This window comes from Patagioenas fasciata, chromosome 1, assembly GCF_037038585.1.
Source record: "Patagioenas fasciata isolate bPatFas1 chromosome 1, bPatFas1.hap1, whole genome shotgun sequence".
Taxonomy (NCBI): Eukaryota; Metazoa; Chordata; class Aves; order Columbiformes; family Columbidae; genus Patagioenas; species Patagioenas fasciata.
In genome coordinates, this window is record NC_092520.1 from 181,456,345 (window position 1) to 181,471,493 (window position 15,149).

The 15,149-nt window shown below is 38.9% G+C and overlaps 1 protein-coding gene across 1 annotated transcript in view; it reads left to right on the forward strand.

The window, feature by feature from the left end:
- The window catches only part of LRIG3 (leucine rich repeats and immunoglobulin like domains 3), a 42,521-nt gene extending 27,722 nt beyond the window's left edge, over nucleotides 1–14,799 (forward strand). Inside the window, exons 10-19 of the mRNA XM_065855642.2 lie at nucleotides 129–200; nucleotides 573–644; nucleotides 3,014–3,177; nucleotides 6,882–7,202; nucleotides 7,723–8,004; nucleotides 8,620–9,072; nucleotides 9,284–9,442; nucleotides 10,505–10,648; nucleotides 10,737–11,012; nucleotides 14,055–14,799. Coding sequence (XP_065711714.2) covers nucleotides 129–200; nucleotides 573–644; nucleotides 3,014–3,177; nucleotides 6,882–7,202; nucleotides 7,723–8,004; nucleotides 8,620–9,072; nucleotides 9,284–9,442; nucleotides 10,505–10,648; nucleotides 10,737–11,012; nucleotides 14,055–14,299 — 2,188 coding nt within the window. The 3' untranslated portion in view covers nucleotides 14,300–14,799. The remainder of the gene's footprint in view (nucleotides 1–128; nucleotides 201–572; nucleotides 645–3,013; nucleotides 3,178–6,881; nucleotides 7,203–7,722; nucleotides 8,005–8,619; nucleotides 9,073–9,283; nucleotides 9,443–10,504; nucleotides 10,649–10,736; nucleotides 11,013–14,054) is intronic.
- The last annotated feature ends 350 nt before the right edge of the window (nucleotides 14,800–15,149 follow it).

Below are 15,149 nucleotides of genomic sequence, written 5' to 3' on the forward strand. Positions count from 1 at the left end.
CATTGGAGAAGGCTGAGTGGTCAGTATTAGTCACAGTTTAGAAATAAAGACCAGATATACAATTGTTCAGCTCAAAAAATACTTCCATTCTGTTGCATCTTTTTGTGTCATGTACTTACGTATTTCAGGATACTTCAAGGAAACAGGATTAGATCCATTACGAAGAAAGCATTTTCTGGTTTGGATGCACTTGAACATCTGTAAGTAGTAGAAATGAACATTTAACCCAACATGGGAAGAACTGAATTTTGATACTAATTGAAATAAATATAGGACTAACAGACTTTACTTATGACTTTGAATGAAGTACAGTTACCCTGGTTTCTACTGTGACCTTGAGAAGGTTCTTTTATTATAGAGTTATGCTGAAGATAAATTTTGGAATTAATGCAGGAAGTGTTATTTATTAAGCATGCTATAAATCTCCTTAATCCTGTCTCTTTAGTTTTTGAGCTAGAGTATCCTTTGTATATCAGTAAGGTAGCAAAATATTCCTTGAGTCTTAACTATGTTCAGTTTAGTAAATTACTCTTTCCTACTCTGATGTTATTCTTCTGTTCTTGTTTTCCTAGAGATCTAAGTAACAATGCAATTATGTCAGTTCAAGGAAATGCATTTTCACAAATGAAGAAACTCAAAGAACTGTAAGTTTTTGTCTAAAGACATCACCTCTATTAAATATATATATCCATATAAATAAAAGCCTTGTAAGATGTTGCCTGTTGTGGTGATAAACTCCCACTGTAGTCGCTCTGAAGTCATGTAAAAAGGGTATGTCAGTGTGTTGGTTTTTTCTTTTATTTTTTTATGTGATTACTGTATTTAAGGGAGATAGCATAGGATAGGAGACATTCATTTTCTGCCACATTTGCTGTCTAGAGTCCTTATTTTAAATCGGCTAATCTCTAATAGGTATTAGATAAGGGAGACTTTGATGTAATGTGCTATAAGATCAGCAGTGCTATCACTGAGCTAAAGCTTACTGGACCAGTGAAATGCAGTGCTGTAATTCTTTTGGAAAGACCTGGTTGTCAGTGCTTGTAATTGGGTCCTTCTATCCTGTAGTAGCAAAGGGGCAGATCTTCAGAGAAGTCATGAAGCGGTCACTGGGAAGAATGTGTTCTTCTAGTGAGTTTTGGGGTTTTTTTTGGTCCTCTTACCAATCTTTTTCTGTTGATCAGTGCAGAACAACACTGTCACTGTTCCCTGTGGTTTGAGCACAGCTAATTCTTATTTTTGCTTATGTCTTGTCTCTATCTATTGGTATCAGCTTTCTCTAGTCAGATCTGTTGTCCTGAGCTGCTCTGTGGATAATCTGTCAACAAATGGAAGAATAGCAAAAAGATGCTCCTCATTATTTAGCACCACGTCCAGCTGTATCTCTAAAACCTCTAGTGCCAGGGACTCCCATCACATCCCTGGGGAGGTTGTTCCAGTGTATGATTATTCATACTACAAAATATTTCTTTCTTGTATCTAGGTAATATTTAGCTCCTCTGAGTTCAGTTTGTCACTCATATCCTGATGTAGCTGCAGCTACTCTAGGGAGCAGCAGCCTTGCTTCTACCCATAGCCAGGGGTTTCCTGCCTTTCCTCTTCCTTGAGTTGAATCTAGTTGTGTCACTTGATTAGTTTGCTGAACTCAGCCAGCTGCTGGGCATTTGCTAGATTTGGCCCACAGGAAACAGTGGGAGCACAGTACTGACAATTAGGGATGGATATAGATTATTTGAAGAGTAATCAAATGTGATGGAATGACAGTCTAATGCTGCTCCATGAGGTGTAAGATGCTACAAGATATCAGACTCTGAATACCTCAGCGAAATAACTATTCAAGAGTCGTTGTTTTTTGTTTTGTTTTGGGTTTGTTTGTTTTGTTTTCTGTATTTTTCTTGAAACACCTGGTAGACATCCATTATATCTAAGGAAGGTGTAGACAGAGGGAAGAAAGTACTTCCCCAGAAGTAAGATTCTATGGTGTAAATTGCCATCTAGTAATTTTATTCTGAGGGCCCTAGAGACTAAATCTGAAAATAATATGACATATACTCACTGCATCAGAGTAGCAAAAACTGCTGTGGTTTCTCTGCCTCCTAAGCATAACAGGAATGCCCCTAGAATTTCAGTGAAAGAACCTGTTTCATCTAAATGTGAAGTGCGGAACTGTCAGTGTTAGTGTGGAAAAAAAAGACCACAGACACACTCTTCCTTTCTTCAAGAAAAAAAAATCAAGAATTGGTATGTCTTCATTTATCTTTAAAGAGGTTTCTCTCCCTGGTTCCATAAATTATTTTTACTTTTCCTTCAAGAACAGATAAAATTTGAAGAGAGGAATTATATTGCTGACTGTGGGGTTTTTTTAATGTTTTTAAGGGTGATTCTGATTTTTCAGCCAAAACTGAGAACTCTTCCAACTTCAACTCCTGGTTCTAGATGCTTCACAGAATATAGCTTTGCTTTCCTGTTTTGTTTTTTTTTTTTCCTCCCTTCTGTGAATGTAGCTATTCACATAGGTTAGGTAGGCTGGTAACCAGTATTACGCTTGTTATTTCAACACATGGCTATCCTTCATCTCGCCACTCCCCTTTTCAAATATCCTCCCCAACATAAATTCTGACTGAAATGGAAATGAGTGAATGAAATTGTCTCAGGATTTTTTTTATGTGAGCTTCCAGGGCGCCTCCCTTCTGCGCTGTTCTCCTGTGTGCCCATTCTGTGTGTCCTACTGCTGACTGTAGTTTGGTACCCAAGACAGTACAAACACTCCTGACTGCCTGGACTCGTATTTGTAGCAGAAGCTGGGAGTTCAGGATGATGTGTCTGCTTTGTAGAATGTAGGACTCAAGACAATGGTGTCACCTCATCTGAGCTAAATAACATTGCTGTCTTTTTCTTGTGATATATGTATTCAGCCTAAAAATTTAGTTTTGTTATTTACGTGTGCTCATATAGATCTTTGCTATAAAGAGAAAGAACAAGCAAACAGCCTTTGAATGTAATTGCTTTTTCTTAGGCACTTAAACACATCAAGTCTCCTGTGTGACTGTCAGTTAAAATGGCTGCCACAGTGGATGTCAGAGAACAACTTTCAGAGCTTTGTAAATGCCAGTTGTGCCCATCCGCAGCTGCTAAAAGGGAGAAGTATTTTTGCTGTCAGCCTGGATGGGTTTGTCTGTGGTGAGTATAGCCTCGATTCCTCACTCCATAGAACAAATTTTGTTGAATGCATTGATTTTTGTTCTGGTTTCTTTGGTATGTGTTAGTTTCTCTAACAAAATGGGGAAGATTTAATATTTGTTAACATTTCTTTCTGTGTTCCCAAACTGTGACGTAGATGCTCAAAGCTTGTGGCTTTGTACAAGATGGGGACTGACAGTTTTCTGACTTGTATTTCATGCGCAGTTTGCTTACATCGTGCATAGCGTAGTGTGCAAAGGAAAGCTCAATAGTTTGTGGTGGTAAATGTATATTCCTCTAGATTAAAAAGATGGATATTGTTTAGATTAACAGTCTTTTTAAAGTAAGACGTATTTTGGCAATCTTAAGATGCAATTCTTGGGTTTGATTATTTGTAAGTTATTTTCATACTTTGTCAGTCTTCGGGTTATTCTCGGCCTGAGAAAATTTGAAGGTAAAATAGCCATATTGGCCTCAGTTCTGACATTTTTATGTGTGTTTGTTGTCTATTTTAAAAATTATTTGGACCATGTAAGTTATTGCCTGTATGTAAACTGTATTTTAAAACATCCAGTTACCACAGTTATGCTACTGATATCTTGCATTTCAGTACACCAGACGGTAAATGCTAGTGAAATATTTTTACTTTAAGACATGAGGATTTGAGGCGATAGCATCCATCTTAAAAATGGAATTTCTCTGTGTGTTTAGGAACATTCGTTATCACCTGTATGTTCTCTATTTAAAGCAAAGCGAAACTAACCTTTCAGAAGAAAGATGTGTGTTTTGAGTAATATGATACATTAAATAGAAACTTTGAAATTATCAGGAAATTAAAAGCTAACTGGATTTTGCGTACTTTTGTTGTATAGATTTTATTTTTCTTATAAAGAAAATTCAAATTTTCTATTCTTGGTGATAAAACAGTAACCATATTTGTCTTCTCAATGATTTCCCTCTCATAGCAAATATGACTGCATAATTTTTACTGTTGCCACTCATACCCTTTTTTCAGTGGGAAAACAGGCACAGAACATAGAATAGTGTACAAAAAAATTGTTTTCTCCCTTCCCATTAGCACTCAGATGTTTAATATATTAATGTTCAATAACGCGTGGATGGTACATAATCTAGCTGCTGCTGAAGAAGAGAAGTTGACACAGTCCCGGAAATTACAGATTACTCAGTAGCTAATGGAGTATATATGAAGTATACATCCTCATTTCTGAGAAGCCTGTCCTGGCAAGAAATTAAATTGGGGGATTTAAATATATGTGTCTTATTTGTTAAACCGCAGGGGGCTGTGATCTTTCTTTTAACTTCTGAATGCTATTTGTAATGAATTAATTAAAAACTCTTTAAGATATATTAGCAAAAGGGATGTACTGAGAGTAAGCTGTTGCATTTAATACATAAAGTAATTGCCATGCAGAAGCCACTAGAATCTCTTAATACAATCAATGAATATTTTACTGTTTATTAAATCTTTAAAATATGCTGTTACTAGACGTTTGGGCATGCACACCTTGCCTTGTGAGTTTATAATGGCCACTTTTGCTTTTATAGAATTTTCAAGAGGAGTTTAAGTCTTGTCTGAAATTTAAAAAAAAGTTACATATAATTTATATGGGTATATAAATCCTCCAAATCATGCCAAGTTACATTTTTGAAAACAGCTAAGAGATAGGAGGGAGTCATCCTGAATTTGCTAAAGGAAAGCACATGTTAGGCAAGGGTTCCATATCTCTTAAAATAAAAAAAAAGTGTAATTTCTGCTTCCTAATACCATGTCTTCCAAGCTGAAACAAATCATGAGACACTTCCATACTAAAGATAACTGTGGAAGAAAAATAGAGTAGATACTCTTTTGACCTTTATTAATTATTTCAAGTTAACATAGTGATGCTAAAAGAGCACCATCTAGGTGATGAGTAGCTTGTTTTCTGTTACATAGTAGTCAAGTGGCTTCTATAAAATGAGAAATATATTTCTCAAAAAGATTGTATGCCTCTGTGTGTATATATGTTTATGTATCTGTGACACACGTATTCAAATACATCCTCCATTTATTTTGTTCTGACAAAACACATTGCCAGTCTTATTCCAGAGCGTTCTTCTGTATTCTGTAGTATCTGCTTATTTGAATGGCTTTTTCATCCCTCCTTCCTACCAAATAATTAAGATTTTAAAATATTTTATTATTCCATTGATAGTACAGCTAAAAAAGAATGAAGTGTGTCTGTCTTTTCACAAGGCTGATTTATTTACGAATGTTCTACTTAGTTGTCCCTGTGCAAAGTCAGTGATGGCATCAACTCAGTTTGCCACAGAGGGTTGGGTATGAAACGTAAAAACCAAATGTCCTGGTAGATTCTGAAGGCCCCCTGCTTAGTGTCCCAGATGGGGGATCTATGTTGTCCTGTTGCTGGAGCGCAGCTCCAGACTTGCAAGTGTTCTGCAGGCAGCTCAAGTTCAGGCTGTCTGCACATCTCATTTTCTTTTGTAACACACAGCATAGAGGTTCTTCAAGGAAATAAGGCTTTGACCCTGGCATGTTGTTCCCAAACAAATGAGAGTGAAGGAAGCAAAGCAGCTGGGTAAAACCTGACTCCGCAGTGCAGGCAGGGCTGGAAGTAAAGGAGTGTTTGGGGCACAGGGTTTTTCCCATAGTCCCTCTCAAGTTTGGGCCTCTGTCTTTGTCAGGAGGTACATCTTGAAAGCTGGGAATAGGCTAAGGCTTTTGCATTTGATAGTGGAAGCATTTAATTGCCTACTCCGTACATGCAATCACAGAATGTTAGGGATCGAAAGGAACCTCGATCATTTAGTCCAAACCCCCCACTGGAGCAGGAGCACCTAGATGAGGTTACACAGGAATGTGTCCAGGCGGGTTTTGAATGTCTCCAGAGAAGGAGACTCCACAACCTCCCTGGGCAGCCTGTTCCAGTGTTCTGTTACCCTCACTGAGAAGAAATTTCTTCTCATATTTAAGTGGAACCTCCTGTGTTCCATTTTGTACAGAGTTAACAGAATAAATAGTTCAGAAGGCAACTAGTTCTGTCAACTCACAAAGTGGCACTTTGCAGGTAACTTTCCAATAGTAAAGGGACCTTCAGAAACAAATGTCTTTAAATTCTTGTGTTCTGCCCTGGTTAAGGGATCTTCAGCACTGGTGTGTTAGTAAGGTGGATAAAGCAGCCACAAATCACTGGAACAGTGACTTTTGTACGCACTTGTTTTTTGTGGGTTTGGGGAATACCCTCGACTTTAACTTCCAGTTTCCAATGGCAGAAGAAAGATGCTTTCAATAAAGAAAAGCTCAGAGCAGCCTGAGGTGTTATGAAGATGAAGGGTAGGTTTCATGACTGACATTCAGAATATTTCTTTGGGATGTCAGGGGGTAGTTCTCTCCTCTTTAGTGCTGCTGTTGAACAAACTGTGCACATGGTCTGCTTTTAAATGTGCTTGCTCTTCAATAAGAGATGGCTTGGCACAATAAACTCATAAATATGGCATCTTTAAATGCCCTAAGGCTAACAAAATTTAAAACAAAAGCATTCTGTATCCATTTTATAAATATTAATACTTATCTGACTCTTCTCTCAAATCTGTAAAACAGGACTTACAAATTCTTCCTAGAAAGAGTCCTCAGGCCTCACATATTTTTTTTTTCCTCTGTGTCACTTTTTCTCCCTTCTGTGCAGATGATTTTCCTAAACCACAGATCACTGTCCAGCCAGAAACCCAGTCAGCAATCAAAGGCTCAAATTTGAGTTTTGTATGTTCAGCAGCCAGCAGCAGTGATTCCCCAATGACATTTGCATGGAAGAAAGACAATGAATTACTGCAAGATGCTGAAATGGAGAATTATGCACACCTTTGGGCACAGGGTGGTGAAGTGATGGAGTACACCACCATCCTGCGACTGCGCAATGTTGAATTCAGTAATGAAGGGAAATACCAGTGTGTTATTTCAAATCATTTTGGTTCATCATACTCTGTCAAAGCCAAACTTACAGTAAACAGTAAGTATGTTACTTTTTGCTTGTGAGTTTGTAGAATGTTTTTAATCAAGATATGTAAACGTAGGGTTTTTTTTCCATTCTCATCATCTGTGTCTTTTAGAAAATCCCTCAGTAAACTGAGATTATTTCCTAAAATGTGGCTAGTTCCAACATCACCATTCAGTTTTATATCTGGCCCCACTGTGCTGAACCATAGTATAGGAAAAAAACAAACCCAGTCGTAGTAAATCTGACAAAATCTAGGTAACAAGATGGGAAAACATTAATCTTTTATTCACAGATAAAGTGTATACTCTGTTTCAAGGTACTAGGGAAAGGTCATGTAGGAGGCTGTAAGAAGAAATGAGATTTTGATCTAAACGGTCTTACAGCTCCCTCCCTTTCCCTTTGCTGCCCACTGATAAATTTAGGTTGTATGCTTCACCTGCATCTTTAGCCCAAGAAGAGTATTAAGAAAATGCTGTGGAAAAAAAAAATAAAATTAATTTATTCATTTTTGCTATCACTAACTTTTCTTTAGTGCTGCCTTCCTTTACGAAGATCCCCATGGACTTAACCATTCGTGCCGGGGCAATGGCACGTTTGGAATGTGCTGCAGTTGGGCATCCTGTTCCACAGATTGCTTGGCAGAAAGATGGTGGAACAGATTTTCCTGCAGCACGCAAGAGGCGCATGCATGTCATGCCCGAAGATGATGTATTCTTTATTGTTGATGTAAAGATTGAGGATACAGGCGTTTATAGCTGTACGGCTCAAAACACTGCTGGAAGCATTTCAGCTAATGCAACATTAACAGTACTAGGTAAGACATTGGCAGTCCTTAGTGGCATAATCTCCTTGAAGAATGAAACTATTGCTGAGCACTTTTAAAATCAGCAGCTGATTAAAAATGGTGTTATTACAAAAGTGCTGTATGGATATATAAATTTTATGAAATAATTTGTATTGGTGCGTATAGATCAGAAATATGTACACAAGCACACAAATCACTATTAGGATACAAAATAATAAAAGTTAGTTATGTTTCTCAGTATATACATAACGTCTGATACGATGGGAGGAGAGGGGGTGGAAAAGAGTACTGTTATTTTTGTTTAGAGAGAGGAGGTTTTGTTTAACTTTTAATTTCATGACTTTTTTTAGCCATTTTTAATGTAGTTCTCTCCAACCTTGAGCATGAGTTTGGCCATTTTACCTTCTAAGGTCATCAAGCATCTAGGTCTGATCAGTTGACAAGTAAACTGTAGGCTCTTAAGTTCAAATTCCTTGAGCGTGTTTTTCCTGAGAATGAGAGTAAGCTTCATTAGGCCTTACTGATGCATTCAGTTTAGCTCTTCCTCTGGAACTGTGAAGGAAAAGGACATATTCCCGTTCTTTCAAGGTCATTTAGAATATAAGGCTTATGCTTTCTTTTCAGAAACACCATCATTTTTGCGGCCTTTGTTGGACCGAACTGTAACAAAGGGGGAAACTGCGGTCTTGCAGTGTATTGCTGGTGGTAGCCCTCCACCCCGACTGAACTGGACTAAGGATGACAGCCCTCTCGTGGTAACAGAAAGACATTTCTTTGCTGCAGGCAATCAGTTACTAATTATTGTGGATACAGATGTAGAAGATGCTGGAAAGTACACTTGTGAAATGTCTAATACACTTGGAACGGAGAGAGGCAACATCCGTCTCAATGTAATTCCTACTCCCACCTGTGATTCTCCTCCAAACATTGCCCCATCACTTGATGATGATGGATGGGCCACAGTTGGCATTGTGATCATAGCTGTGGTTTGCTGTGTGGTGGGCACTTCCTTGGTGTGGGTGGTCATCATCTACCACACCAGAAGAAGAAATGAAGATTGCAGCATTACAAATACAGGTGTGTAAACTGAGGGTTTGCCTTGGAAAGGAAAAAAAATGTTTGTGGTTGCTTTGCAATGACTGTATTGTAGGAACATTTGTATGCTTTGACTCAGCGTCAGAAGAATGAATTGCTTGTTACCTTCAGCACTTTGCTGACAAGTTTAAAAATGCTTCTGCAAACTCTGAAGTATGCTGATGGCTTTTGTGTGTATTTTCCTTCCCTACAGATGAAACAAATTTGCCTGCTGACATTCCAAGTTACCTGTCATCTCAGGGGACACTGGCTGAAAGGCAGGATGGATATGGTTCATCTGAAAATGGCAGTCATCATCAGTTCCTCACATCTTCCATGGGAGGGTATTTTTTGCAGCAGAGGGACAGTAATGGTTGGTATAAAATATTAAGCAGATATTCCACGTTGCTTGAGTAGCTGCAGTTTGGCTATTGTGTTTCTAACTAATAGAAATAACATTAAAGAATCATCTTCACTGAAGTTGAAGAGAAGATGTGATATTTATTGCTTGGGATTGCTTCAGTGAGATAATAACAGAAACTTGATTCTGTTTATCCAAATCACATTATGGCTTTGCTTAAATCGTGAAGGTTTTGTCCCCTCTCAAGGGTAAATTTAAACTGATGATCGCATTTCCAAAACAAGAGCGTCCAAGAGGAATTGCAACAGCATGTCTTCCTCTATGATAGCTTGAAAAGGATGCTTTTAATGGAATGTAGGTATGGCTGGTAATACCAGTGTAATTTTAGTGTAGTATAACTGATTAAACTTTGCTGATGGAAAAGTCATTAGGCTTGGAGTCAATAAAGGATTTAAGGTACTCAATATTTGTACATCTGGCCCCTGAGAATCCAGAACATACCTGGGTTAGGGAGGAAAAAGGCACCTTCAGGCAGAAGTTGGGGCAGGTGGGAATGGAGCAGTGGTGAGATAGTTCTGCAGTTGTAGAGTAGTGAGAAGAGCAGCTTCTTTGTGGGGCAGAAAGCGCAGACCGTGTCTACAGCTTTTGGGAACAACTGAGCTGAAAGTCAGTATAGCTGTTCAAGCAGCTCGTGACTCCCTCAGACTCTTCCACCCAGGACTTTCTCATGAACACTTTGTGCTCCAAAACGTGTCTGTGTGACAGAGCACAAGTCTGGCTTCCAGTGCTTTAGAGGAAGGAAGCCCCTGGTTCTCATCCCTGTGGTTAGGTCTGTTTCTGTTATCCAGGGACTGTATGAAGAAGCAAAGTGTGACATACATTCTCTGTCGAGCTAATTAATTGAATACTTGCTAGTATTAGAGTTCTTGTCAAAAGGTTAGGTTAAACTTAAGTTCTAAATACACTGTGAAATTTAGTTGAACAGATGGTGTTCTTAAAAGAACAAAACCTAAGAAACTGTAAGCTGAAACATAATAAAAGACCAGATGCTGACATGTCAATTTTATTTTTAAGGCATTTGCCATCTAGATAATGGCAGCGAAACAGACTTGGAGGGTGTTGCAGATCCATTCCTGTGCCACTATCTGGGGACTTCAGGGACTTTGTATTTAAAAGGAAGCACATATGGCTCTGAGGCCTTTGAAGCATACAGCGCAGGTAAGTTGGGGTAGAGGGAGAGTTTTAGTCCTGATTTGATCCTGTGCTATGATGAATCTATATAAAAACAATTTTTCATTTTCTTTAGGTTGCAGCTCTGACCAAAGAACAGCATGCCTGGACCCTTATGAGTCTGGATATTTAAAGAAAAAAGAATGCTATCAATATTCACCTTCACTGGAAGATCCCTTTGACCATTGTGCTGGCATTATTGGGAGGCAAGCTACAAGTAGCAAATTGAGTAACACCATTTATACTCAAAATGAAGGAACTGGACTAAAAAGCAAAAATCTGCACTTAGATACATTTGATTTAAACAGAAGTTTGGAACCCTCACCTGTTATCAGTAACAGCACTTTCATGGGTATGTTCTACCTGTTGGCTTTCATTCAAGCTGCTGGTGTCCTTGCTGTCTTATTGCCTGCTTCCAACACTAAATAAAACTGATTTTTCAGCTTTTTCTTTTCCAGTCTTACAAGAAGTAATTCTGTAGTAGTGTTTAGATGCTCATATAGCTAGTGTTGGGAAAAAAATAATTTTATGAAGTTTCGCATGGGTTTCTTTATTCAAGTGTCCATGAATTTCATAAGAAAATACAGCATGTGCAAGATAAGTACTTTAGAAAGGAGAAGATACAGGAAGTAGCTGAAGAAAGGCCCTTTGAGAGTTGTTCTCAACCTTTTGCATGTGTTCTTGTCTTCTAGTTTTGTTTCCCCTTCTTCCCCCCTGAGCAACTTGTGATGCTGCAGTATCTATTTTTTAAGGCTCACAAAACTGAACTGTATACGTAGGCTCGCTGTCTGCTGCAGTGCATGAGGACAGTTGGATGCCCTAGAACTCAGGGTGTCTTCTGAATCCTACCGGGAGTTAGCCAAGAGATGGGCCCTATCCTGTGTTGCAAAAGGAGCAGCTTGGGGCTTGATCAGAAGCAGAACTGACATACCAGGAAGGAGTCCTCGGGTCAAACATGGTAGTCCAGTGAGGTGGTTCCCCTCCAGGTGTAACCATGAGCCGCCTTCTGCTTCTCAGGAAGCCAGACTTAGAAGGACCATTAGATAAAATATCCCAAATGTTTAAAGTTCAGGAACAGGAAAAACTGCTTAATGAACATATTTAGATCACCAGGAGATCTTAATAACTCACGCTTATATAAAAATCTCTTCAGTGGTGTGAACCTTGCCTTTTACCTTAATTTTGCTGGCAGATTCCCATAAATGTTAGGATAGTTATTTAAATGCACCTTAATAAACTTTAGGCACACCAGAAGTTTTGCCTGACGGGCAAAAGGTGTGTTAAGGTCCCAGGAGGGCTCAGGGCAGGTGAGGAGACTTGAACTCCGGTGTATGAGGATATATAACACAGTGAGCCAGAACTGTTTACCCTTCAAAGTATGGCACTATGGAAAAATGTGATCTCTACCCCACTTTTGTCTTCTTTCCTCACGAAGTGTATGATGGAGTTCCTGAAGCTTAATTCAGGGTTTACAATTTTAATCCAGATTGCAGGGAGAGGTGGAGGAAAGGATAAAAGTGTTGCTTTAATTTTAAAGCTGCCTAAATGTGGGGTGTTGGGTTGGTTGGTTGGAAATTCACATAAACCCACATACAGCTTTCATCCCTGCGATATCTGAACGCCAGGTGCAGCCCTGGTACTGTGGATTGTCTCCCCACTGGTGTGTCAGTGTGGTTGATCAAGGTCTTGGTCTGCTGGCTCTGCAAGGGGACCTGGGGGAATGTGCATCACTGGGCTCTTTGTTCTCAGGGGGTCGGGAGGGAGCGAGGGAGCCAGATGTTTGGACTTTAAAACATTGCAGATGCCATGACATCTGTCAGAGGCCCTGGGACTACACATGGCCTCCTGGCTGCCTGCCGCTATTGCTGTGATGGGACTGTGCAGATAGGGCTTTACCACATGTCTCCTGCAGAAAGTAGTTTTACTGTATGTGGGTACACCGAGAAGTTAATACAAGTTTGAGGGCTCATATTCCCCTTTCTGCCCTAAAAACTTAGGCAGAGCTACTTTTCCTGTCAGTTCTCTGATCTACTACCCCACCCAAGTTGCATCATAATTGCCTTGGATGCTTCATAATCGTTAGCATTCTTCACATAAAGAGCCTATGGTTAGGTCTTGAAGGTGGTGGCTGTGGAAGAAGTCTTCACAGATTTCTTGTCTTTAGCTCTGAATTTGCTTCTTCAGCATCATTGCCTTCAAATTCAGCCCTCCTTTTGCTTCTGCAGTCACAATGAAGACAGCTGGCTTTAGCATCATTGTTGATACATGAGCCAGAAAGTTCACAGCTTGGAAATTTTTTTTTAAGACAAGATTCATTTGTAGCTCTGGTGCTGTGAGGATCATCCTTTCATGTTGTGGTAGGAGCAAAATTGCTCTGCAAATCGCTGATGCAAATATGGACCTTGTCCAAATACATTTTTAATATTCTCAGTCTTACTTCAAACCTTTGCTTCTAGCAACTAAGCAAAACTAGAAGTTTGGCTTTTTGGGTGCAAAGCTTATTAATGATTGTAGCATTACTTTATTAATAAAAACTGAGTTCTTAGAAATCAGCCCATGGCACATTGTTCTCTGAAAATAAGTGTTTTGAGTATCACATACAGACACTGTGAGTTGCAACAGCCATATCTTTCTTCAGTGAAAAAAGCAAAGGCCCTTCTTGTAGAGATGTTGACACTAACACCTTCCCAATGGTGAAGAGTGACAGGCACACTAATTATTTTCTGACTAGCAAATCCAAATAATTATTAACAAAGATTTGACTGAAATACCAAATTCTCTTTGGGCTATGTCTGTTCTAGCCAGTTGTGGGCAGAGATGAACAGGTGTGAGTGGAGAATTTGGCTGGTGGGAACCTTTATTATAAATGGGAGATGCTAGCCAGAAAAAGATTGTTTTAGTGTTCAGATTGCACAATGGGAGGATGTCGGATAACCCTACATGTTTTAATTTATTTATTTTTGCTGAACTGCATGGCAGATACATGTGCCAGTCATTCAGTGGAGAACAAAATAGGGACGCTGTTGTGTCTTTCGCATTAGAAAGCGTATTAAAATGTGTCTGCAGTTTGGTTGTGTGCTCACCTCCTCCCTAACCACCCTCCCCAAATTAAAATGGGCATAGGAGTAGTCATGAAATCAAAAGTAATGGAGTTGTGTGTGGCTATACATTTACTTTGGAAATGTTTTTGATGTCTGAGATAGCAGAATCTTGCTTGTGATCACGTGGATGTTTTCTTTTAAGGGGTAAAATAACAGTTAAATAAAAATCTCACCTTGGTGAACTTTCGCTTGTGTTGATCCTTGGCTTGTGTTTTAACGTTCAGCACTTAGTGAGACACAAAAATGTTATCCTCGGTACTTCTCTACTTACGTACTCATTTGCTGTCTTTCAGGAACATTTGGAAAGCCTTTATGGAGGCCTCAGCTGGACTCTCTCTCAAGTTGTAAACAGCCAGCAAATTGCCAGCCAAAAACCTCCCATAATAATCCTCATGCCTCACTGGACTTTGCTGCAGAGGCAGATGAAGATGGAAAGGAAAGGACAGTTTCCAGAGGAGAAAATAGCATTTATACTTACAAACAGTCCTTTGAAAACTTTAGGACTTCTACTTTCCAATCCTGCGATTTGGATACATAGCTCCTTTTGGACCTGCCATTGATTTCTGGAACCAAAGAAATACTTTGACATGCTACTACCTCAGTGTTGAATTTTATTTAAAAAAGGGAATAAGGAAGGGAAGAATGGAAGAAAGAAACCACATCATGCTATGAATACAGAGGAAGCAGATGCATTGTTATTCAAATACAGCATAATTGCCAAAATGTTCTACATTTTTGTACAGGGAAAACATTCCTCATAAAAATACTATATTTTAATTATTTTATAGCTCTGTTTAATGCAAATAATATCTTTTGTAAATTAATGGTGTAAATAATACAGCATATGTATTTCTATGTGAGACTTCATTTTATTGAAATGAGCAGTAAGCATTCTAATTTTGTACTGTTACTTGTACCTTTTTACAAATGGAAACCCCATGCTGTTTGCAGGTATCATGCATCTTATTTGCACATGACTTTTAATAAAATATGCTGCTGTGTGGTCTCTGACCCACATTAGTGTATGAAGAATGAAAAGCATGAGTTATGTTTGTAGATAATGTTGCATATGTAGATGCCTTCTGTTCCATTTTTTCATCTTTCTTTGACTAAAACTCTTATCGTTAGATCTACTGTGTTAAACATGTTCAGCTTCTAAGAGTGGGTGTGGTCATGCCACAGCTACTGCTAAAGTGGGTTGAAGCTATTTGTGCCAAAGTAAGTTTGCAAATCTTCCACTGTCTGAATTCCTGCTACCAGATGTGTGTGCACACATTCTCAGTTTTCATGCCCACAAGTCTGTAGCACCAGCAGTCTTCCCACACCTGTGTGTAAATAGTGTGCATACATCTGGAGGAGGATATTTGCACAGTAGATGCACAAATCTG